The sequence below is a fragment of the Phocoena phocoena genome, chromosome 21 (genome assembly GCF_963924675.1).
Source record: "Phocoena phocoena chromosome 21, mPhoPho1.1, whole genome shotgun sequence".
NCBI classification, from domain to species: domain Eukaryota; kingdom Metazoa; phylum Chordata; class Mammalia; order Artiodactyla; family Phocoenidae; genus Phocoena; species Phocoena phocoena.
The window spans coordinates 8718534-8745252 of NC_089239.1; the positions used below are offsets into that span (position 1 = coordinate 8718534).

Genomic DNA, 26719 nt, shown 5'->3' on the forward strand with positions numbered 1-26719 from the left:
CCTTTATCCTTCCTCCTCCCAATAAAGATTTCTTGGGGTTCATGTCTCTCAGGGGGCATTTGAGGCAGGAGGTAGATGGACCCCAGTCTGAATAGTTTCTCCCTTGTGGACAGAAACTCCATAATAGCAGAAACTCCCTAAAAGCAGGATGATGGAGGAGGCTGGGCCCTGCCCAGATAGAAGATAAGAGACCACATATTCCTCATTCTTGAAGTCAAGGAGACCTCCCTGACTACACATACGCAGAAAGGCTCCCTGGAGGTCAAAAAGGGAAGGGGTGCCACCTCATAGTAAGTGATGAAAACTACCCATAGGCTTCTTCACTAGAATCCATCTTGGCTAAGAGATGCGGATGCACACAGGGGAGGACCCTGATCACAGCCTGGCAAAGCAAGATGATTGGTCAAAGGAAATCCAGAAGAAATGCCCCATAAAAGTGATTCAAACTGCCATGAGGGTGCGACTCTCTCTCTCTCTCTCTCTCCCTCCCTCTCCCTCTCCCTCTCCCTGAGTCCGCCCGTGTCTATCCACACGTGCTGTACTCTTTTTCCTCCTAATAAACACTTGCTTCACTTAAAAATAAAAAAAATCCCCATCGACAGCAACGTGGGGATTAGAGAAAGGATTTAAAACGTTCGCACCTAGAGACAAGGACACTCAAAAGTAGAGTGACTATAATTTACTGTCCAAATTGAGATACTTTTGAGTGTGAAAAGGAGGGCTATTAATATCTGTGCTAGGCAAAATGAGGCATCTTTTCACTGTGCTCAGAAGGAGACTAGTATGATGAAGACTTGAACGTGGCCAGGGGCAGTGGAGTTGAAGGAGAAGATAGTACATCTCAAGTGTAAATATGACCGGGCCTCCCGAATCTTCAGCCTCAGCAATCCCTACCCATCAAGTACATTGCCGTTTCCCCTAGGCGGCAGCAAACAACATTCTACATGGTCAAACCTTTATTTTTTCAGCTGCATTCCTCATCACTCTTCCTTTCATATTTTGTTCTGATTTGCTTAGTTCCAAAACACGTGATGCTATTTATTTTTTTTACTTATTTTTTAATTAATTTATTTCTGGCTGCCTTGGGCGTTGCTGCATGCGGGATCTTCTGTTGCGGCGCGCGGGGGTCTCTCTCTAGCTGTTGTGCGCGGGGTCCAGAGTGCGTGGGGTCTGTAGTTGTGGCGCACGGGCTTAGGTGCCCTGGGGCATGTGGGATCTTAGTTCCCTGGCCAGGGGATTGAGCCCGCATCCCCTGCATTGGAAGGTGGATTCTTATGGAAAACCAGGGAAGTCGCTATGTGATGCTACTTCTACCTCTGTGCCTTTGCACATTCTGTTCCCTTTGATTGGAATGCCCTTTACTCTCTGTCTGTCAGGTTTTAAGTCAATTGTCAATTCCTCTCTGAAACCTTCCCTGAGCCTTTACCCAGGGTTCATCCCTTCACTCCTGGTTAGTATCTGGGTACGTTTGTTACCACATGTAGCGCACTGCAACATCATCATTCATTTAACTGGGTTTGCTTTCGGGGTTTCATCTATTATGGTATGAAGTGGCTCTAGTTTTCCTAGTAGTCACTCTAATGTGCCCTGAAGATATTTAACTTTGAGTCCATAACTTTTCAGTAACATCGAATTATTAAAATAATTTGTTTTGGGGACTGATTTTTGTTCATTTAAAAACTTTAATCTCACATCTGATTCAAAATTCCACCCACGCCCCCAGTAGCTCTGCACGCGGACACATCTGTGCCCACACACTCATGCATATTTGCATGAACCCACACAAGGTTCTAGCTACTGGGTCTGAAGCAGACAACTTGCTCCCTCATGCATTCCCTCTTCCACGAGCTTATCTCTGTGGCATTATGGTAGAGAAAAGGAAAATAGACACCATCTCCTACTTAACTGTGGCGTATTTTCCTTGGATGGCTTATGTTTCTTAAGATAATCCTTAATGAATTCAGTATAAGTAGGTGATGACTCCAAAAGGCCTCGCTGGCAGAGGGTGCGGGTGACTGGATTGCAAACAGTATCCCTAGGCATCTGTTGTTCCTTGTGTGTTTCAGGTACACCTGCCAACCAGCCCCCAGCTGGCAGCATCTTTACCTGCTCTCTGAGCCCCTGAAGTGGCCTCTGGCAAACCTGTTTTCCATCTCACTTAACCTCTCTGGCTCCCACTTCCTGGCCCATCTTCTCTACCTCTTGGGAATATGGGGAATTGGAGATTACAGAAGCACTCTTTGCCCCTCTCTCCTGTGCTTTGGCAGCTTGCCCTCTCTTCTCAAAGCTTTTTACTTTTTCCCTCTTCCCTGGAAGCACTGAACAAGTCAACAAACTGATAAACAATGAGAAAATCAGGTATCCATATCCATTTCCTGCAGATGACCTGAATCTTATGAGTAGTTCTCCTGGGCTTACTCTCTTTGGCTTTGGCGAGCAGAGGGACAGCCATCTTTGATCCCCATACTTCTCCAAACTGTGACTTCTCTCTCTCTCTCTTCACGTGCAATTCTTACATCAATAGGGAGGGATAAGGCATGACGCGTAGGTGGGCGGGGGAGTGGTGGCGCCCATTCTGATGAAATGATGCTTCTCAGCAGGTTCCGCAGGGAGGTGGGAAAATTAGACTTGACGTTATCCTGGCGAAATCTCTGAAATCAGAGAGATCTTCCAGACACGATCTTCCTACATATACACAATCTGTCCTCCAACCAGCACCTCCGCCAGAGTAACCTCCTGACATATAAGGGCTCCTGTTTTTCTTGGTTCACAGTACCTAGTACATTTGGCCCTTGTCACTGACCGAACTGAGCTGGTAACTCTTGCAGTGAGAAGGTGTAGTATTCTTTTGTTGTTGTGTTTTTGCCTGAGCTGCTGTAGGATGGCTTGAGACGTAACCTAGTGGGTAAGTCCTCCAAGCTGGAGAAGGCAAACAGAGATGCAAATCATCCCAGGGGTTTTGGCCAGGTCTCCTCCCTGCAGTAATGTCCTGATCAGTCACCTGGTGTCAGGGTAGAGCCAAAGGCAGGTGCCCTTATTTTATGCTCAAGAGGTAAGGTTTTGACTGGGACCCCTACACTAATTGCAGTAGCCTGATGGCAGGGGTTTCTTAGCTTCTGTGAAATCAGAGCCCTTGGAGGCTCTGATTCATAAAATATGAACTCAGTTTCATATTTTACTGGGATGGGTGCTTTTAGAATGGCCTCAAATGTCTGCTTTGACATAAAGAGTAGTTTACTAGAAACGGATTCATTTCATGAAGACCATCTTTACAAGTAGAATGGCCATACATATCTGTTTTCTTTTTAGCCTTCTAGAAATGAGGTCCTCCCAAACAGCCTAAGGACATTTCTCAGTGCTTGTATCCTCTCTCAGGCATGGTATGTGAGCAAGTGTGTGTTTATAATTTTGTTTGTGTGTGTGTCATTCTTGCAACCATGGAGGAAAGGCCACATGAAGCCATTCCATAGAAGTAGCTACAGTGCGGTGCTGAATGGTGAGCCTGTTACCAGAGAAGAAATTGTCTAGTCCCTTCCGTTTCAGGCCTGCTTTTTCTGTCTTCCTAGTCTTATATTTGGTCTTATTTCATGCTTTGCTATCAAAGCTATTGTACCATCAAGGCACCACTCCCCCCAAAAGTTAATGTTTCCTACCACCACCATGTCTGCCTTCTCACTCCTCACCCCAAGATGTACCCAGTGGGAAGACCATACCATTTGAGAGAAAATAAAAGCACAGGAGAAAAACGGTGGTTGAAATACTCCATCTAGGTTGAGCCCAAATTCCAAATATGTGTCCTTTCGTAAATTCTTCAGTAAGATTACATTTCCAACTCTAGTCTAAGCATTTGGTCAGGAATATCCACATGACAGTGTAATTGGAAAAAGAAATGAATGTTTGTCTTTGGTTTCATTTTATTGCCTCTCAGAAGAAAGCTCCATATAGTAATGTTCTGGTCCATTTCTCTACTGACCAACCGTGGGTGGGAAGGGGGGTACAAAACGAGAGCTGGGAGTGGAACGATTGTGCTACATCCATATCATTTTCTTATTGGGGTGTATGTGGGGGAAACCTCTGAAAGGCGACAACTGATTTTTTAATCCTCTTGTTTAAACACCTTAATTAAAAAAAAAAATTTTATTGGAGTATAGTTGATTTACAGTGTTGTTTCAGGTGTACAGTAAAGTGAAATCAGTTATACATCTATCCACTCCTTTTAAGACTCTTCCCATATAGGTCATTACAGAGTACTGAGAAGAGTTCCCTGTGCTATACAGTAGTTTCTTAATAGTTAATCTATTTTATATATAGTAGTGTGTATATGTCAACCCCAGTCTCCCAATTTATCCCCCCCTTTCCCCTCTGGGTGACCATAAGTTTGTTTTCTACATCTGTGACTGTTTCTCTTTTGTAGATTAAAAAAAAAAATGAACTTTTTAAGATTCTACGTATAAGTGAGGTATTTGTATTTGTCTTTCTCTGTCTGACTTCATTTGGTATGATAATCCATCCATGTTGCTGCAAATGACATTATTTCACTCTTTTTTATGGCTGAGTAATATTCCATTGTGTATGTATGACATCTTTATCCATTCCTCTGACACTTAGGTTGTTTCCATGTCTTGGATGTTGTACTGCAATGAACACTGGGGTGCATGTATCTTTTCAAATTATGGTTTTCTCTGAATATATGCCCAGGAGTGGGACTGCTGGATCATAGGGTAGTTCTATTTAACACTCTTTTTTTTTTTTTTTGCGGTATGCGGGCCTCTCACTGTTGTGGCCTCTCCCGTTGCGGGGCACAGGCTCAGCGGCCATGGCTCACGGGCCCAGCCGCTCCGTGGCATGTGGGATCTTCCCGGACCGGGGCACGAACCTGCGTCCCCTGCAGCGGCAGGCAGACTCTCAACCACTGCGCCACCAGGGAAACCCTAAACACCCTTTTTTAACAAAAGTTACCAAAACCTGTTTAGAGAGGATGAAAAATCCACATCCCCCCAAAGCTCCTGAAGAAATGTTAGACCCAAATTCTTTCAAATTCAAGTTTGGGAAAAGAGGCAGCCTTGTTGAGAGTGATCACTGCTGGTTTCCTGCCCTCCAAAGCCGTCTTCGATAAAGGTGGCCACATTTGGCATTGACTGAGCTTCTTAAATACACTTGATCCAGGAGAATCCTAAGGGCCTCTCACCAGCAAATACTTCTGGCAGCTCCAAGTTTATGCCATTGCCTTTCGGTGAGGCTACTCTAGCTTCTGTGACATCACAAAGCATCCTCTATTTTGTGAGTGGAGCAGTGCCTGAAACTTAACCCTTCTGTCTGTCGGTGGCTGGGCCTGGGGTAGAGTTGGAAGGAAGCTGCTTAAGGCAATATTCGGGCATCAGAGTGACTTCAAAGCAGAGAATAAATGCTTGGATTTGATACCTACACCCCAATGTTCATAGCAGCACTATTTACAACATCCAAGACATGGAAGCAACCCAGTGTCCGTCAATAGACAGATGGATAAAGAAGATGTAGTACCTATATACAATGGAATATTCCTCAGCTATAAAAAAGAATGAAATATTACCATTTGTAGCAATACGGATGGACCTAGAGATTATCATCCTGAGTGAAGTCAAAGACAAATATTATATCACTTATACGTGGAATCTAAAATAACGGATTTATTTATGAAACAGACTCACAGACATAAGAAAACAAACTTACGGTTACCAAAGGGGAAAGCTAGGGGGAGGGATTGATAGATAAACGACAAGGATTTACTGTACAGCAAAGGGAGCTACATTCAGTATCCTGTAATAACCTATAATGGAAAAGAATCTGAAAAAATATATGTATAACTGAATCACTTTGCTGTAACCTGAAACTAACATTTTAAGTCAACTATACCTCACTTAAAAATAAAAAAGCCTGGATTTACCTACTGTTCTATACCCTCTTCCTACCTTACGCTGTATAAATACTGGAAAATGTATCCTGGAGCTGGAAATCACTGAGTTAATAACCCTTATACCTTTCTTTGGTGAATTTCTACTGATCTTTTAGCCACCTTCCTTCCCTACCTACTATGCCTCTCTGAATCTATCCTTAGAACAGATTAAGGGCCTCCTCTATTTTTCCCATTGTTTTCTGTGAAATCCTCTACTGCAGTGTCATTCCACATTGAAGTATAAAGTTACTGCCTTTGGCCAAATCTGGGTCCCATTCTGTATGTTTCACGGTGTATTTCCATTATTAGGCATAAGCCCCATCTCTCATCAAACATGTCTTACTGGACTCAAGAATAATACACTTAATTATTCCTTAAAGTGGGGAGTGTGACATAGTCTAAAAGTACACGATTAGTCAGAAACTTTTGGTGCCCAGTCCTGCTACCACCTAGGCAAACCTAACTTTTTTTTGGTCTTCAAGTCTACAAAATTAGGGTAATTATCATTACTTACCACAGCAGGATGGATGAGAAGATTAAAGGAAATCTTGTAGGTAGAATACTTTATCAAATTTAAATGTATCAATTAGGTGTTCAATTAGGTGTTCTTATTTTATCTTTCAAATTGTAGTATCACTGTATGTCATGCAATCCTACAACATCCCTATGAGGTAGGTACCTACTATTGTTTTTCAGATGAGGACGCAGAGTCAAGGAGCTTCATAAACTTACCTAAGGTCACACGAATAAAACCAGTGAGTCTTAAGTCTGAACCCAGAGCTCAGATGCCTGAGTGTGCACTCTTAGCCCCTGAACTCAAATGTCTCCTAACATCATGTCCACCAAGTTTCAGCACTGAGGTGACACCTGTTTCCAGACCTTTTTCTCTCAACTATGATGATGTAACAACAGCCAGTTACCTCTGTCTGGTCCTGCCTAATTCTCGGTGCTCTTACAGAGCGATTCCAGGCGATGCCTCTTTACAGGGGCCAAACCTTGGCATGCAACGTCAGAAAGCTGTTTCCCTAAAGTCTCCGACTTCAAGGAGAGGTGGCATCCTTTAGTCCGTGAGCACCGCAATTGGAGTCAGATATCCTGAAGTCAAATCCCAGCTCACCGGTAAGTAACAGGCCCTCGCAAAGCAGCCTCACTTCTTTGAACCTTCATTTTTCAGATCTTTTTTTCTCATCTCAAAAATTGGGACAAAATCCCCTTCTTTTGAACATAACTGGGGAGATTAAATGAGTTGAGCACCTTTGCAAGTTATACTGAAACAGAGGTAAGAAATTACTTTTCCAAGGATGCGAAGTCCCCTTCTAGCGAACCATTTAAGGTGTATATATGTACAAAAAGTCAACAGAGTTAATTCCCTCAGCATTATAACCAACCGAAAGTCCAGACTGCTGGAGGAGGTTAGAAAAGATTCATTAGGATGGTCAAGTCTGAGAGTGTAGACAAAGCAGGGATATTGAGGAAGGAAAGTGACATCATTCCACTTAATGGAAAGTACAGACTTGCCAACGTATGCAAGTAGGACATCCCAAGAGAGACAGAGCACATTCAATTCAAACAATGAACAACCTCCCTTGAAACTTACCACAATGAACAACCTCCCTTGAAACTTACCAGAATATTAAATATATATCCATCTGAGACTATTTGAATACGGGGGCTTGTTTTGAGTCTGTGGTTAACGCCACTCACCCATACCCCTGGCAATCTGGTACAGAGTTTGGATACTTGATATCCATTATGGTTCCACTAAATCATCACCCTGCTACACCAGGGGTGTGTAACTCAGAAAGGAGCAACAGAAATAAATCATCAACAGCAAAATGGAACGGCCTTTCAACACAGCATTTCAACACAGCGTAAAGATGGTGTTCAGAGAATCCCGCTGTGATTCTGTGTGTGTGGAGGTGATGGAGACTCAGAAAACCCAGTTCTCACACCTGTGACCCGAGAGGGAGGGAACTCAGATGGCTCTAGAGGAAAAGGTGAAAGAGCCAGAGAGAGCAGTGCCGTAGCAGCTCCACGAACTTTGAGGAACTGCGCCTTAATCTGGACACAAGTTCAGAATAACAGAGAGCATGAGATGACCATGGGTTTACAAGTGGCCTTACAAAGAAAAGTTGACACTGAAGAGCTATATCAGTTGTCTTCTGATTCATCACAAGACTAAAAGCAGAACTCGGATGCAAGCAGCCTCCTGGCAAGGATGGAAAAACAAATGTACCTGAGCTTTAGAAAAAGTAACTAAAAGGCATTTACTATTTTTAGTGTTTCTGTAAGTATGCAGTTTGGAGCTCCTCCAAAAGGAGTGAGACTAGCCAAGGAAGCTAAGTGGGCTGTAGTCTAGTGGTGTGAAGTAGGAACATCTGGGAAGGTTTCAGCAACATGGAAAAAAATGTGTGCATTCTACAATTTTATTTCATCCTCTGTTAAACAGAGAACTACACGCTTACTTCATAGATCTGAAGTCCTGGATGAACTCTTCTTGTTTGCATCCACCTTCCTGAACAGCAGCAATGAACCTGAGCCTCAGATACACATGGATAAACCAAACTGATTAACATGGAACTTATGAAGCTTAGCAGGGGGTGATCCCAGGAGGCCAAAGCTGTCTTTCAAAGGCTTTGAGCTCTGGTAAGTTTTTATGTATTTCTCTTTCTTATTTTTCAACTGCAGGATCTCCCAAGTAATATTTCCCTCATTTTTGAGCCATTTAATGTAAGTCCCTGTATGTTTGATGCCTTTGGACACATGCTAGCTCTGACCTCCTAAAAAGAAAGTTCTAGTAAGAGATGGGGATTGAGGTGAGCTGTGCATTAGGTGCCTTTGAAAATGTGGATGAGCCCTAGGCTGGTTCTTGCATAATGAGGTGAAAGACCCTGGAGGTGGGTTTGAGAGGAAGGAGCTGAACACAGCTTCCGTGGACTCGTTACCTCTAAACCACCAAGGGAACAGGATGCAGCGGGGAGGAGGGTTTGCAGGAGGCCATGATTTTCAGGCAAGGTTGACTGGATTCTGCCTCAAACTTGATTTTTGAAGGGTGATGCATTTAAGAGCATATGTATAATTGACCATGACCTCAATTTTGAACAGGTCCAGTCGCTTAAATAAATCCACCAAAGAGAGAAAAACGAGGTGACTCTTATCCAGAGAACTCCATTTTTAGGGCTGCTTAGTTGAGATTTTGAATAAAACCTCTTGCCCTTTTTGCCAAGTGGAGATATTTAAACACCGGCATGTTTTCAGTTGAAGGACCTAGGTCTACAGACCTGAGGAAGTAACATAAGAGCCCGACATAGCACAGCTTACGTGCAAGTCCTCTGAAAGTCTCCCCGTCAACCAACTAGCAGAGCCTTTTCTTCCATTTTTTTCTCAAGCACCGTAGAGCAGAAAGTTAAAACCACTGGTTACCAACAAATCCTCTTATGGAGATAGCTATCAAAGTCTGTTCAAACCATCTGTTTCTCTGTTTTTCCTTTCAGTGTTTTTCCTTCGTGTGTGTATTATTATTTTTTTTTTTTTGCTAAGAATGACTGACAAAATCTATTTTAAAATAACCAAGATGTTATGACTGAAAATGCCAGAGGTATACAGACCCAGTTTATAAGAGAAATTGCTTTCTCAAGAGGAGTTTGGTTTATCTTGTGTGGAGGCAGGCAACGTTTCTACAGATATTATAGTTGCACTAGGAAGATAACCAACTCCTTTCATTAAGAGTATGAGGCAAGATTTGTATTTGTTCATGTAATTGAATTTAATGCTGCTGAAATCTGCCAGACCTGAAAGCTACTGAAGTATAGACTATTTTTTTCTTTCAGGAATATTGCCTAAGAAACTGCTTTGGGGCAGGTCTTCTGTTGATATTAAAAGGTCACAGGTCAGTTATTCTCTGCATTTTCATAACGCGTAGCACCAAAGGGTACCTCCAGGGTTGATATTTTCTTCTCTTGAGAGGAAGGCTCTGTGACCCAGTCACTGTTTGTGGAGCGACCCTGATTATGCCTTGCCTATGGATTTACTGTTTCAGTGTCTGCTGTCTAGATGTGGGTGACTCGGGTTAGCTGCCTACAAAATGGACAGCCAACAGTTTTGCAACTACTTATATAGTCAAGTAGCTCCCTATTTCACACACCACCATGTCACATTATCTTAATAACTTCAGATTTTCTGCAGAAGTTCCATTTCATACTTAAGATCTCATTAATATGCCATCTTTCTCTGTCTCTTACCTGGGTTCACCTTGGTTGATGGACATGTAAATCTCCCAAGAATTCTCCTCTGGGATGGCGCCATGTGGTATCAGTAAACTCACCCCTGAAACAGAAAAAGCCAAGAAATCATTTGTAGATTCTCCAATTATCCTGAAGCACCTCAGCTGAACAGCTTACAGCTGCTCTCAAAGAGGGACCACCTCACAGCACTTTATGAAATTCCAATCCTTGTAGACATTGTTTCCTAAAGTGACATAAAGAACTGCATATTGGTCAACTGTGTACTCAAATTAGTTTTTTATTTAAAGTCTTCCTAATGTAAATTGGTGGAGCTATTGTGGAAAACAATATGGAGGTTCCCCAGAAAACTAAAAATAGAGTTGCCATATGATCCAGCAATCCCATTCCTGGGCATATATCTGGACAAAACTCTAATTTGAAAAGATATACGCACCCCAGTGTTCACAGCAGCACTATTTACAATAGCCAAGACAGAGAAACAACCCAGATGTCCATCGACAGAGGATGGATAAAGAAGATGTGGTACATATATACAATGGAATATTACTCAGCCATAAAGAAGGAAATAACACCATTTGCAGCAACATGGATGGACCTAGAGATTATCACACTAAGGAAAGTAAGTCTGACAAACACAAATATATGCTGTAACTTATATATGGAATCTAAAATACAACACAAATGAACCTAGGAAAGAGATTCACAGACATAGAGAACCAGACTTGAGGTTGGGGAGGGATGGATTGGAAGTTTGGGGTTAGCAGATGTAAATTATTACATATGGAATGGATAAACAACAAGGCCCTGCTGTATAGCACAGGGAACTATATTCAATCTCCTGTGATATACATATTTACATTCTTTTCCATTATGGTTTATCTGAATCACTTTGCTGTACAGCAGAAGTTAACACAACATTGTAAGTCAACTATACTTCAATAAAATAAGTTAAAAAAAGTCTGCCTAGCGTTTAAAAAATTCTCTTATAAGATTTGGTGTCCTGAGACCTGGCACTATCAAACATATCTGAGAATATATGAGTTTATCAGTTAATCGACTCTAAAATTTCAAAAGGTACTTCTCTGTCTCTATCCATTCATTTCCTGAAAAGGTATCTGGGATGATGCGTGAGCCATCTAACATTTTGCTAGAGCCTGGTGTGTAACTGTCTTCTAAATGGTGCATCTTGAAGTCAGTTTAGGGAGGTGACCAATGGAGTAACTTATACGTTGTTGTGTAGCCACTATTTGGCCCCATATTTGTAAACAGAAGCTAGTAGAGGGTAAAGGTGACTTAACCATATTCATTCAAGGTCAAATTGAAAAAAAACTCAGTAGCCTTACTTCAGTAAAATCATATAATGAAGGGAAGGGGGGGCACAGGAGGGCACATCACACTGCATTTGAAAATTCCCCTCTTTCCTCCCGAATGCTGTGAACTAAATATTTCACTTTGGCCAAGAGGGAAGAGTCTAGAGCAGGCAGAGATTCTCTTTAATGTACCTTCTTGTCTATAAAAAGAAATGAAATAGAGACACAGTAAGATCTTTACAAAATAAAAATCTCAGGGTAGTCTCCTATTCTTTGAACAATGCAGCACTCACCTTTTCTCCTTTCATTAGAGCTAATGTAATCACCCAGGAAGCTTTTGGGTGGCTGATGATAATTTAAACCTAGAGATGGCAGGCTTTACCGATATTCTTCTATGTGCCTGTTAGCTGCTATAGAACCAAGGAATGCAAGACTCGGCAAAACAAGTTATTTGTGATTCACATTTATGAACGTTATTCAGTAAGACGCTAGTTACCATCAGTATCCTTCACTAATACTAGGAATGAGGCCCATTTAAATCTTGCTTACAGCTTTTCAGCGAGGGTTTTCATTTATGTCAACAGTAGGAGAACTGTAATTGCCATACTTGGTGGCCTGTGATCAGGTTCCTCCTTTAATGGCCCATTCTTCCTTACATGTAGTTGCCAAATGAAGTGGCCTCCATTACATCCTTCCCTGCTGGGGAGCAGAAGTTGTAATGCAGGATATTCAGCGTATGTGGATGTGAACTTGAACACACGCTAGACATTGTGTATTTAGTTTGGCATCGCAGTTTCTCTCTGTTGCCTCTCTTTTAGACTATGATGACAACAGAGACATTTGGACCCTATTTTTTAGACACAGAATAGCACAGGAGGTTATCATCAAGAAGTAATGCCATCTTAGGCAATTAACCCAGAATAAGAGTTTTGTTCTCCCGTTTCCCATTTTTCTTTTCCTTTTTTTCCCTTGATTTGGGGTATAATTCACATGCTTAAAAATGGACCCATGTTAGGTATACGAATTGATGAGTTTTGGGGCAAATGTATACTCTCATGTAACCACCATCGAGCTCAAGATACAGAACATTTCCACTGCCACAGAAAGTTCCCTCACGCCCTTTAGAAGTCAGTTTGATCGCCAGCCCAAATGATCATTTATTTGCCTTCTGACATGTTGATTAGTTTGTCTTTTCTACAGCACAATGCCTGACTATATGAACAGGATTCAATATTTTGAGGGGGGCAAAAAAAAGCCAGGCTTTGAGACATGCTGTCTGTCTTCTGCAGACCAGCAGGGCCTGACAATCAATTCCCAGATCGAGTCAGAATAAATATGCGTGTGGACTTTTGAGAAAGGGCTGTTTGTAGAGCAGATCCTATCACATTCCTTTGAAGTCGGCTTAATTCTTGTGTTTACAATGAAACATTATTCATAATACTCCTAAATTCAACCTGAATGTACGGGATCACTGGTGCTTTAAACAATTTCGCACGATTATCCTTTAAACATACTTCCCTCCCCCCACCCAAACATGTAAATTGTATACAGCAACTGCAGATAGATAGTCAAACACAGAGGCAAAGGTCATGGGAGGTGGTACTGCTTGTGGCAAGTTACCCCTCATGAAGAGTGAATGGCTCTGTGAATCTTTATGCCTGTGGTCCCCTAAAGACGTATCTATTTTCAACGTGTCATTCACGAGTTATCTCTGATTAAAGAAAAATGTACTTTCCCCCAAACTCCACCTGCTACCCTGACAGCCTTTACTTTCCCCCAAACTCCACCTGCTACCCTGACAGCCTTTTATTTGATAGGACAACAACAGAACCACCTGAGTTTTTTCGTTCACGTTTTGCCTAATCATTCTGAGAGTGTGGGGACCACTGCCAGGCACCTCACAATAACTTGGGATGGATGACAACAACTTAATTTCTGTGCCTTGCTTCTTTATACTTTAGCTCCCCAGGGCGTATTTTACATTTATGTTCTGCAAATAACAGAGCATATGTTTCAATTCCCTACACTTACTTTTCCTCAAACTCATTCCCAGTGAACAGCTTCAGTCTTGTCTAGGGCTTCTTGTTCAGAGCTCTGAAAATGCGCCTTCACAGAGGAACCGTTTGGGAATCACAGGAGACGCTATCAGAACTTTGAGTTTTCAACCCAAGTGCCTCTCAAGTCAGAAGGGAAACAAGAAAAATATCTGTTTCGTCGCGATTTCATCTCACATTCTCCGATGAACGTTAAACAAACGTGGCCAATAAATGGGTTGATCTTGGCACTTCCTCCACGTGTGTGTAAATGTACACACACAGACACACAAGGATGGGAAGACAGAAGAGTGGGCCAATCTATTCAACCAGTAACTACTGAGAGGCACCTGAGTGCCAAGCACTAGGTAAGAAAGTGGAAATCAAAGTATTCGAACTCAACGTGCAACTTCATATAGCTCTGATGTGTATATATATATATATATATATACTCTTCTTTTTGAAAGGGCAGGGTTCGTATCTTTTCCAGATCCCACACTTCCAATTTACAGATTCTTACAAGAACAGTACCTGTTAATATGGCCGCCTACTCATGTCCCATCAATCTCCTATCTGCCAAATCTCACCAGGCGGAAGGCATCACACATTGACACTCAGACATACTTAAACAACTTTTCTTACCACATCCGAGAACACTGACCGAGGAAGATTTAGAGAACTGGAAGTTTAGAAAACAAAATCATCACTGGGGCTGCACTGGAGGGCTATTTGCCTGAAATGAAGTTTTTAAGGAAGCGATTGATCTACGAAAACCAAACAATCATCAGCTTGAAACAAATTGCAGGCGCAAGTCACTAAGCTACTTAGATGGTCAGTTAGTGGAATGGTAGCATCAGACTAGTTCTACTACAGAATTCATTGTATAAGAGAAAATGTTTGATATTTTAGGTGGGTTGGTTCTACCCTACAGAGAAATCTGCCAAGGCCCTGCTGGTCCTGACTCAATGCTAGCCAGTTCTTTAACAACACTTGCAGATCTGATATATTCCCTTTCCTCTCAGCCAACAGTGATGATTCAGAGCACTCCCTAAATCTCATTGCTCGGAAATCGGAGGAGAGATGGCTCTCTTCCTCCATCCAGTTAGTTAGGTCTTAGATGGCAACTCTGAAGACTAATCTATAGGTACGGTGTCATTTTCAAAGTGACCTGGGCTGTACACCTTGTCAAAACATCAAGAAAATCTTCCAACCCAAAGGAAGAAAACACTCTTGAGAACTATATGGCCGTGGATCTGAAGTTTGAATTCAAAAGAGCAACCCCACGAGGAACCCTCATCACTGCGCATCATAAAGCAACATTACAGTAAGGCTGACAGACACCGATGGTGTTTATTAGGTCAGTTACTGAGGAAGTTTGAGTGTCACTGCAGTAAATTATCGACTAGAGCGTAAACCATGCTTCGCTATAAAAATGGTATTTTTCAGTCATGTCAAAGAACGTTTTCAGTGCTTCCTGATCACGTTCTAGGAAATATATTTCAAGGGGGCTTAAACTCTGGGGACCACCCAAAGCTTTTGAGCCAATATGGCCGTCAACCCTAACAGAGCATCTGATGGAGTGTACGGCCCATGCTGAGATGAAGATGGCAAAATCTAATCTCAGTGCTGGTTCTGGTTTGCTGTGTAAATCAAGCCAACTTATGGAGCCACGGTGTTTGTCACTCTGACATGGGAACAGTCAACATCTTATAAATGAATCTTACGGGACATCATTATGTAAATATAACACGTTCAAACAAACGCGAGAAAATACACAAACGCACACTTACCACCCACCTGTATTTGGCATTACCAAGCGTCCTCCTAAATGGCCAAAGACACCAGTGGTCCTCAGTTCTGTCCTTGTAGGAAGTGATGACAGATTTTGGACGTAGGGTGTTTTATTTCTGGGATGCACTGTAGTGAAGCTGCGGTTGTTTCCATGGGGAAAAGTCCCGGAATGATTCTTGCCGTGGTACTCAGCTCTCTCAGACACTCCCAGGGAAACCATGAATGAGCTCTGCACTTTGACTTTGATGTCCGACAAAGGGTTAAAGAGTGAGGACTCCGTCATGAGTTCCTTGTCCAGGGGGTCCTGTAGACAGATGGGCCCACTGTATGTTCGGCTTACTGTTAGGTCTGGTTGCATGGAGGAATTCAAGAGCAGGGAGTTACCTGGTTAAAGAAGATTGATCTGTCACTCAGAAACCGGAAAGCATCACAGTTAGGACTTTACATCTGCTTCTCCTAACTGCACGACAAAGGCTCGCCAGCTGCTCCGGTCAAGCCTAGCCCTTCAGACCCACCCTGGGCATCTAAAGCACCTCTAACGGGCTGATCATGAGTTCCCAGAGCCTTGGAATCAGGAGATCTGGCTTTCACAGTCAATTCCCTGGATGCCACTGACCAAATGCATCACTTCCCAGAGTTCTTTACATGCTATCATCTTTTCAAAACAAGTATTTCTGGCACTCCACCAGGCAACTCACTCAGGTATGATGGTTTAGGGGATTATTTTAACTGGCAAAGAGAAGCTTCCAAAAAATAAAAAAGGAAAAAAAGCTGTTTTGGAAGCTAGTTTGGAGCAAAAGTAACATCTGTTCATTTTAAATGGCAAGAGATGACACAGCATGGTGACGAGGGGCTGCTGTTTATAACCGAGGTGGGGTGGGTGCCGGCACGTCTCACGTGGGATTCTGGGTAGTTTCTGGGGCTGAGGGAGGACATGATGTGTCCTCGGAGCAAAAGGGTCAGGGGACTTCTCAAACTGTTCCATGTCTGAGTAGTCAATTGGCTCTAAGAGTATGTATGTCACTCTGAGAGGCTAAGAGGGTACCACACAGGGATAGGAGACTCAGATTCCACACGGGGAGCATCTTAGAACGACTTCCTTTCTGACTCAAAACAAATGGAGAAAAATAATCCTTACAAAAACATGAGAAACTGGACCTTCTCATCTATTGGGACTTACCAATATATATTTTTTTTTTGCCAAGTATCAAAAAAGAAATGCTGTGACATTTTCTTGTGATGAAGTAATCTCATTTATTAGTAAATAACAAAATAACCCTCAGTTCCAAACTTCCCACCCATATTAGTCCGTCAATGTGATATCTCAAATTGAAACCCAAACCATATTAAACCGTTTTCCTCTGGGGCTTGACAAAACTGTTTCAAGTATGATATTTTTGAAAATGTTGCAATGGCAGGCCATAGCGTATTAGCCTCTATTGTTTTTCCATTTTCATAATTTGTAACAATGCCAGCAGGAAATCTATAACCCTGACTTCTCCCACCTCCTTGTTCTGATGCTCTAAGAATCCAAAATCATAGAGGAGGAGGTTTAAAATGAGATGAAATGACCTTATAGATCTAAAGGCACCTTGATGAGGCATTTTTTTCATGTTTGAGGCTCTTGTGCTAAGACACAGACATAATAAGGAGCTGAGGTTTGTAACAGAACTGCATTGAACTCTACAGGTACCGGCCTTACCCTGGGTTATGGTTTTCCCGGGCAAGAAGCGGGACTGAAGAACCCTCTCACATCTGAAAAGAGTTTGGAGCCAGATACCTGAAAAAGCATATCTCTGAGTCTCATGGCTGTTTTGTCTTACCTTCTGGAGTTGGCTACATTTTTTTTACACGGTATGCGGGCCTCTCACTGCTGTGGCCTCTCCCGTTGCGGAGCACAGGCTCCGGACGCGCAGGCTCAGCGGCCACGGCTCACAGGCCCAGCCGGTCCGCGGCATGTGGGATCTTCCCGGACCGGGGCACGAACCCGCGTCCCCTGCATCGGCAGGCGGACCATCAACCACCGCACCAACAGGGAAGCCCCCTGGCTACTTTTAAGAGTAAAGCCAAGAAGCAAAAAACATTTCCTAGAGTTAGACTCAAGTCTAAAATGCTTGATTATCATAATATATACATATGACAGAGTCCACGGTTGAAGAAAGTTGGCAGCCAACTTGATTCAAGTTTGATCGGGGACAATCCCCCAGTGACCCCAAGTTCTTCTTCGGATGTCCTTCGAGGTCCCTGATCTACTCTACGTATGCCATTCTATTTAAGCGTCACAGTTCACCTTGCTGGGGCTCCATCCGTATTTGTTCGAGAAGGGATGTCACTAAGACAACAGAGCATCAGTGTACAGTGTAGCCTCACCATGCATATGGAGGAGAGTAGAATTTTAATAAAGGGTTTCTGCTTGTATCACTAGTTTTGTGAATTCTTGGTCAAAGGAAATGGTAAAGTAACTTTGGAAAGGTTACATCCTCTCCTAGAAATTCACAGTGCAAGTACAACCTGAGAAGCGTCACCCTAACGAGATGTGTTTCGACTTATACAAGTCAGCCTTCCCCAAAATGTTCAGGTCAGGGACCCACTCCTCTCACATGCTGCCTGGTGCTCTATGGAACTCACTGGTGTCCTGTACCAAGGTAAGAGGAAACAACTGGCTTCTAGAACGATACTCACTGCATTTACTGAGTCCCTTCCATAAGCCAAGGGTTTATGACCCACGTTATTCCAGGTGGTTTCATCCTTACAAGAACCCCCTGAGATAGATGTTAGTATCCCCCCTTTATAGCTATAAGAATTGAGGCTGAGAGAGAATAATTGATTAACTAGGTCCTACAGCAATTCTGGATTCAAGTCTATCTGATTTCAAAGTCGTGCACAAAGCTACCTCTCACACTAGTGTATAGTCTCTATTTTTCAAGTGTTAGGGTCAAAGACATTGATATCTTGTGATTTGATGGAAATACAGTTCTAGTTTCTTACACACTACAAAGATCAGCTCTTGGGCTTCCCTGGGGGCGCAGTGGTTAAGAATCCACCTGCCAATGCAGGGGACATGGGTTCGAGCCCTGGTCCGGGAAGATCCCACATGCCGCGGAGCAACTAAGCCCGTGCGCCACAACTACTGAGCGTGCACTCTAGAGCCCGCGAGCCACAACTGAGCCTGCATGCCACAACTACTGAAGCCCGCGTGCCTAGAGCCCGTGCTCCTCGATAAGAGAAGCCACCGCGATGAGAAGCCCGCGCACCGCAACGAAGAGTAGCCCCCGCTCACCGCAACGAGAGAAAGTCCACACGCAGCAACAAAGACCCAACGCAGCCCCAAATAAAAAGAAATAAATAAATTTAAAAAAAGGTGAGTTCTTCACTGGATGTATTTCTAATTAAATCCTATATACTAAGCTCTATAACCACATTGAGGGGATGTGTTCTCATCTGAGGTCAACCAGACTCAGACCCGGACCTGAAGCCGAGGTGCCAGAAGTGAGTGGCAAGCAGTCACGCATCCTGTCTCTCCCGGCCATCTCCCAATTTCTAGTCTGCTTGGGTTCCTGCTTCGCCGTCCTGTCCCTACTCCATCCCCGCCAAGCAGTGAGACTTCTTGTGTGCTGCAGCTGCTACTGACAAGCAGTAAACAGAGATAAAAGTGACAATGTTGACCACGAGGGTCAAGGTAGAAAACTTCATCCGTGGAAGCGAGACAATTTCATTTTGTAAAATAAAAGCCATCCGCCTCACCCCCATCTCCCAATCAGGAATAGAGTGGTTCAGATAAGAGAATTAAATGACTCTGTGTTTTTAAAATGAATATTGCTGTAGTTTGACATGATACATTTTCTTTCCCCACAACAAAAGACCACCTTAACTTGGCAACAGCAGAGTCATTTAGGCTGGGAATTTCATTTTTTCCCTGGCTAACTGGCCCATCAGAGATCCTTGAAAATCCTTTTACTTCTTTAAAATAGAAGCCACAAAAATAACTCCACCTAATAAGTGGTGTAATAAATATGTCTGGTATAGTCGTTGGCCCTTAGCCTTGAATAAGCAGTACTTTCGTTAACTAAATATACATCCCCAAAGCAGGCTGGTTAAAATAGAAAGTTGGGTGATCTGAGATAAAATAACTTGTTAGGCTCACTACATATCAAAGATTTAAATGAGATGCCTCATATAAAACGTCGGTAGGAGTAAATCGAGACCCACTGATCCAAACAGCAGCCAAGGACTCGGGCAGACTCCTCCATCGAACCTGGTGTCCTAAGGAGTGAAGGCAATTTGGTAGCGGCTCCCAGTGCCAAGAGCTACCCTCACACAGGACCAAAGAGCGCCAGGGTCCTGCGTGAATGTAGTCTATGGTCCTGGGGACGCAGTGTTGGGGGGCCCTATGCCGCTGACCTTGACGGACTGTTTTGAAGTTGAAGGTCTGGAAGCCACCTGTCAATGCAGAAGAGTCGATGACGTCCACGCCGTAGTCACTCTGGCTCCGTCTGTAAAGCGTGATGCCGACGACCAGGACTGTGACGGCCACGACTGCAGCGCCCAAGCCTGAGTACAAAGCGATGTCGCTGGCATTCTCAATGCCTGAAAGACACAAGAGAAATTCTAAATGGCCAACATGGGCACAGGGCCAAAGACCCACCCCGGGACACAGAATGAAATGTTATCGGAATTTTGGGAGATACTGATCAGACGAAATGACAAATGTAGCTAGCTGCGAGCTGGACTCTCTTTCACACAATAATCATGTTTCTAGAAGACCTTGTATAAATCAAAGGGATGCTAGTCAAATAACGTAACTGCATTAAGGTAGCTCACCACATAATGGAATCTGGAACAGAATCAATTTTGCAAAGAATATATTTTTCAAGGAAAAACAGGCAACTCCTTAATTTGCTTGTTTTAGGACGTCCTGTTGCCCTGCCAAGTATTTTTTATATTTTATTTTTGTTGGAAGACACGAGACCCACGTACAATGACAAAATACAGGTGAATTGCTCTGCTTGTCTATGACCTGGGGCGCATGCATTCACAGAGAGCGCTCTAGGGTGAGAGGGTAACGCATAGTCTATGAGTCGAGAGAGGAGACCAGAGCTCACAAGTGTGAACTTGAGCTTTGGCATGTCACTCAGTTCATCAGAATAGTGACAGACATCAGGGTATTTACAATCATTATGAGCGACTTTCTGTTGTGAGGTATGAAAAGGGTTTGGTCCCAGGCGCTCTTATGTCCACGGTAAATGTTTTCTGGCACCAATTAAACGCTCGACTCTAATACTTTTTTTTGTGGAAGAGGACTGGTCTCTGAGAGGGCACATGCTGTTTCTCCCATACCTCTCCTACTCCATCCTATTGAATGCATGGGCAAAGCAAAAATAAAAGCGTTAGTTTGAATTTAGATGGTGGGTGTCTCCCCATACCCCAAGGTAAGCGGTAGCTGCTTCCCAACCCTTTTGCTAGATGTACACTGGGTGTGGTTCATTCCGGAAGAGATTCATAACGGCTACTGCAACTCAGCATGACATTTACCCAAGACCACATAATCTTAAAAACGTGTAAAAATGGAAGGTGGCAAGTACTAACTACGTAATTGATTTCCCTACAGATTATGCAGTAGGTATACTTAACAGGTCCAAAAGTAATTACTATGTCACCCCTTTTGGGCTTAGCAGATAAAATAAACCCATCATATATTTACCTTGTAGTTGCACGGCACTCACTCCGCATTCACTGCACCCTAATATGGTACTTACGTTACCGACTGAGTAATACTAACCATACAAGTCCATTTATTTTCAACAAAGTTAGTGGACTATAAAATAAGGTGCCACCAAATTAAAGAGGGAACAAGGAAATCAAGCAGAACCGGTTCAGTAATAGGGCGGTCAACACATAAAAATAATTCGTGAGGAGAAGAACACAGTCATCCCAAAGAACAGTAACTGAAAGGTCAGAGGATTATCAGACACTTTTCGTAACCACAAGAGCCTGGGAGGTATGGAGAAACAGGGTGTGATTTTAGGCTTTAGTTCAACTTCATGATGGACCAAATGGGAGAGGGAGAGGGATGGGGCATTGGTGGTGGTCTTCCCTAGACACCCAGAACTATGGGGATGATGATTGATACCAACCCCAAATGTCTACCTATGTCATGTGGGGAGAAAGGACGGCAGCTATCACCCCACTTACAGTCTCACCCTCCCTCTACTCAATTAAGTTCCTTGGAGGGAATCGTTAGAGCAGAGAGAGGACACAGAACACAACAGGTGCAGCAAGCCAGGGTACCAGGAGCAGTGAGAGAACTTTGGATTGGAACCAGTTAGCCTTCCCCCAGCCCTCCCCTCCAGGTCCTTGGGCGCTGCTGACTGATGACACCACCATCTGAAAAGGTGTATCTGGGGAGAAGACACCTGCTCGGCAACTGAGCACACAGAGCAAGAGTCTGACAGTGTCCTGAATGCAGCTGCTCTCCTGCTGAGTTGGCGAAGTAGACACAAAGGCATCTTTAGCTTCCCAGGTACTAAAATAGGACCAGGAGCCAGAGGATAACCAGGGTGAAGGTACTTCTGCTGAAAATGGACATCACTGGACACGAAATCCGGAAACAAAACTAAGTAGCAGGAACAAGCTGTCTTTGTTCCCCTGGATTCCTATCTTGTTCTTTATGTGTCCACCCTCTTGCTACCTAGGTAACCAGAATTCTCTGCCCTCCAGATACAAGTCCTGTTTTAGGAAAGGACCCTACTTATGCCTTCAGACGGAGGTATGGATGTTGGATATAGCTCGTTGTGTTTCCTCTTCCAGGAATACGTGCAGAATGTATTTGACTTAAGAGAATGAAATACTGAATTACAGGATTTTAAAAAATGAATACGGGGACTTTGGGGATAGGGTAGGGAAAGAAGGGAGAGAGGTTTGTTCGGAGAGCACTGCTCCCTTATGAGGCTCACCCTGGCACTTGGCGGGACAGTCTGATCTAAAAGCAGAAGTCCATGGACTCCTACAGAAAGATAAGCAAAGGGGGATTTATTTTACAAGAACAATCTGTCCGGGGAATTCGAAGGTTCAGGATCTAATAATTTCATTCAGTCAACATACACTTGTGGAGGCTCAGCCATGCAGCGGAAATGATACAGGGGTGAATTAATATGTGGTCCATATTCTCAGTTGTTTCCTGTTTAAAACTGATAAAAGCCAAGGTGGTGATGGGACCCTGGTATCCAGGTGCAGCTACAGAGGTAGACACGTCATCAAAGCCACGTGTGCGCGTCTCAAGAGATGTAATCAGTCATCCTTATAGCTCAAATTCTTCTCAAGTTGGGTCACCCTGCTTCTTTTCCCTCTTTTTTTTTTTTCTCTTCTCTATCTATCTGCTTTCACTTCACCTCATTCTTTCTTCTTTTCTTTTCCCCCTCTGCCCCACCATTTTCTAATCTATTTCTCCAGGACAGTAGAGTGGGTTTCCCTATAAGGGTTCCTGTGTGCTCACAAAGGTAATTGATTCCCTTTTCATGTGTGTGCAGGACAGGCCCCAGGAGAACCTGAGGTTTAGTTCCACGTTTCTCACCACAGTTTCACGGGAGAAGGGGAAGGCTGGGTGCAGGTGTCTGTGAGCACATGGGCACTTGGAGGGGTGCCACTGCAGAATCACCCCAAGACTGAGTGCGTGCGCGTACGTGAGCACACACTCAGCTCTCGTCAGAACGTCAGAAGCCACTGCTGGCTCCTTCCCAGGGGAGCTGCTCCAGTCACATGCCCACAGGGTGCAGGCTCTTCCCAGGACTGGAACGCTTTCTCCACATCCAGCCCTGCGCTCCTGCACTCCACACTGCCTACACCCCGGATTCAACGGTCGTTAACCTACCGGCTAGGTGGACCTCTGCTAGCGAAAAGCCCCGTTCACCTTTCAGATTATAATGACGGGTCATTGCCCTGTGCCCCCCATACCACTAGGCATCCAGGCCCTACCCATCTGTCAGGTGCCAGCGCAGGGCCTCGTCCTCCAAGAAAGTGACTCTGTCCTGGCCAATCCAGCCAACCCTGCCAACCCATGGTTTTCTAAACTCTTCTGTCACTTACGGTTCCTAGAACTCTTTTTGGATCTTCTGATGGTTAATGATCTGACTGCCCGCGCATTCTGTATAACTGCTTTAAGTTCTTCACAAGCAGTTCTATCTCTATCATTTCCCACAGAAACTTGCCTTGAATCATTGCGCGACTGTTTGTTGATCGCTTGCCTGGTCTCAGACTGCGGGAAGAGAGGTAGGAAAGAGATCCCGGTCTGAGGTTGATTGTAGAAGCCCTGCCCCAGAGACCCTCTTTTTCCTTTACGTCCACACACATACATGTCTATACCTGTCTGCTTGCTCTCATACTCGTGTGGTGCTGGTTTGTTTCCTCCAAGTGATTTTGAACAAAAGCCTTGATACCCCCTGACTGATCAGGCTATCCTGCCTTTTGTGGGCGTAGGGTACTTTTCTCTGAATTTCTGTTTACCTATCAACGTGTGATTGATGTCTCTCCTGTGTCTTCATCCCTATTTTCCTCTCTCCGAGAGTTGTGAAAGTTTTAGGCCAAGCTCAGAAGGAGACAACATGTGGTAGAAAAACTTGTGTGTAATCTATAGGCTAAAGAAAACAAAAAGAAAAAAACAAGGACTGGGAAATCTCTTATATTCCAAGTTAGTCGGAAACTACAGAGGAATCTGTTCACTGCTGGAAGGAGTGTGAAACATCTACAGAGAAAGGCTACAAAGATTAATAGTTGGAAGCTAGGACCCTGGAAAGGAAATGTTTACGGGTTCATTGGGCCTGGAGAAAGGAGAACTAGAAAGTGGCTTGTGCGGGGCTCTTTCACGCATGAAGCGTTGCTCTAAGAAGAGGCCACAGTAGGTGCCCAGCGAACCTTCATTTTACGATGAGGCTAGTAAGGAGCTCTCCACCAGCTCTAACGAGGGCTGAAAAGGAGGACATGGCCTTTTGTTATAGCACTTGGACTCTGCTTAGATATTAAAATGACCTTTTCTACAAGGAGGGTTGTTAAAAAAAGCCACACTATTTCTGAGGGAGCTTATGAAATCTCCTTTCAGAGGCTCTGAAAACCAGCGTCGCTTGACAGTAGTCTGCGGTTATTTCATTTTTGGGCAAAGTTGGCGAGAAAGGCTAAGTGACCTTTCAAAGCCCCTTCGAACTTCAGAGTTCAAGGACTGGGTATTAGCAAGTTCCTGTCTTCATGAATTATTATCACACCTAGTCATTCACAGTAACTTATGTCCCCAAAGGAATAAAGCGAAGGGCTCTTTACTTAGCTTGCCTGCCACTCTCCACAGGACTCTCACTGGAAGAACATATTAATGCCACTTAGTTATGGAAATTTAGCTCAATTCCCATGTTATGAGGTTAACTACGTATCAGATTAGAGTCTGTTTCACAGGATCAGATAGGTACATCAAATGAACAAAGGAGCACAACAAAATACCTTTCAAGACATATAGTTAGGGAGTTTGGGACTGACATGTACACACTGCTATATTTAAAACGGATAACCAACAATGACCTACTGTATAGCACAGGGAACTCTGCTCAATATTCTGTAACAACCTAAATGGGAAAGGAATTTGAAAAAGAATAGATCCATGTATACGTATAACTGAATCACTTTGCTGTACACCTGAAACTATCACAACATTGTTAATCAACTATACTCCAATGTAAAATAAAAAGTTAAAAACAATATGCTAGGGCTTCCCTGGTGGCGCAGTGGTTGAGAGTCCGCCTGCCGATGCAGGGGACACGGGTTCGTGCCCCAGTCCGGGAAGATCCTACATGCCGCGGAGCGGCTGGGCCTGTGAGCCATGGCCGCCGAGCCTGCGTGTCCGGAGCCCGTGCTCTGCAACGGGAGAGGCCACAACAGTGAGGGGCCCGCGTACAGCAAAAAAAAAAAAAGCTATTCTGTTTTATCTCATTAGATATTATAAAGTGACCACTGCTCCCATTTCAGGGGGAAAGAAAACCTCAGCAACTTGAATTGGCATACATGAGAGGCAGTGAATTACTAAGGAATTAACACTATAAATATTCACAAAGAGAGGGCTGAGAGAGGCAAAATAAATAGGAGGCTAAAGAACCAGCTGCTGTGCTGGGCTCCCGGGAAACAGCCATCTCTGGACCAGTCCCTCCTCCCAGCACAGGCAGTGCTACGTAGATACAGAGTGATGTACCCAAGTATTTAATTGCAGGCGGAAACATAACAAATTATTGTTCGAGTTGTTTATACTTGCTGTCATTGAGAAGCACCATTTTTTTCTTTAACACATCAGAAAATAGCTTTTAAATGGTCAGCTATGGTCAACCATGGTAAGCAATTCCGATTATATCTGCATTGCTTGGACTCTCAAAATCCCGTCACCAATCACCATCTCGCTTTTCCAACTTGCCATCCTCCAAAACCTCGTTACTGTTGTCACTAATAACAACAGCAGCACATTTTTAAATAGCACTTGCTACGTGCAAGGCACTGTTCTACTACTTTACACTTATTAACTCATTTTAATCCTTCCAACAACCTTGTAAAAATGTGCCCATTTAAATGTGTAAACTGAGGCCAGAAAATCACTTGCCTTGCCCAAAGCCTCACGATTGGTAAGTAGCAGAGCTGGGATTCAATCCAAGGCAGTTGGCTCCGGAATCGATTCTCTGGCTCATTCCCTATTCAGCTGTTAACCTCTGTCCTGGTCACACTGCCTGATACTGAAACCGTGTACCAGCCCCTGTGTCCTTGTCTTCTGAAGTAAAAGTTCGACTCCAAAGTTAATGATTGGGCAACGTTAAGATGTAGAAATAAAGAATAGCTGTTGGGCTGGGGAACTGGAAACAATTTAGATGATAATTCTGCCACATAGCAGAACTCCCAGTTCCCTGAAAGATACAGATAAAGGCCTGACACACATTCCTAAACTGCTTTTATAGGAAGTAGACCGCCACCAGATGAAGACTGCTGACCACAAGAACACAGACCCTAGACCGGTTGGAACCAGAAGGTTGATGAAGCTGACTCCCAATTACCTCACCACCAGCCGATCCGAAGGATGACCACGAGCTGATCACGCCCTTCTCCTTGAACCACTACTATAAAACTCCTCACTGCCCCCTCCAGGGCGGGACACACAGGCTTGAGGGCCTTAGCCCGTTGTGGTCCCCTTTGCCTGCCAGAGCAAAAAAGCTCGCTCTTTCTATTTCATCCCAAACTCTGTCTCTGAGATTTCACCCGGCACCAGTGTGTACAGGCCGAATTTCGGCGGCAATACCTCTTGCTGGCAAGGGTAGCCCGGTGAAGGAGCACTAAGCTTGTGTTCGCTTCTCTGAGAGCTACAGGTGTGATCACATTCTCATCCTCACAACCAAGTCT

The 26719-nt window shown here is 43.8% G+C and overlaps 1 protein-coding gene across 2 annotated transcripts in view; it reads right to left on the reverse strand.

The window, feature by feature from the left end:
* Positions 1–26719, reverse strand: part of UNC5D (unc-5 netrin receptor D) — a 597176-nt gene that overhangs the window by 56798 nt on the left and 513659 nt on the right. For both annotated transcript variants that reach the window (XM_065899869.1, XM_065899868.1), the window contains 3 exons: positions 19712–19897; positions 15317–15694; positions 10174–10258 (listed from right to left, as the gene is read on the reverse strand). In XM_065899869.1, the coding sequence (XP_065755941.1) occupies positions 10174–10258; positions 15317–15694; positions 19712–19897 (649 nt within the window). The remainder of the gene's footprint in view (positions 1–10173; positions 10259–15316; positions 15695–19711; positions 19898–26719) is intronic.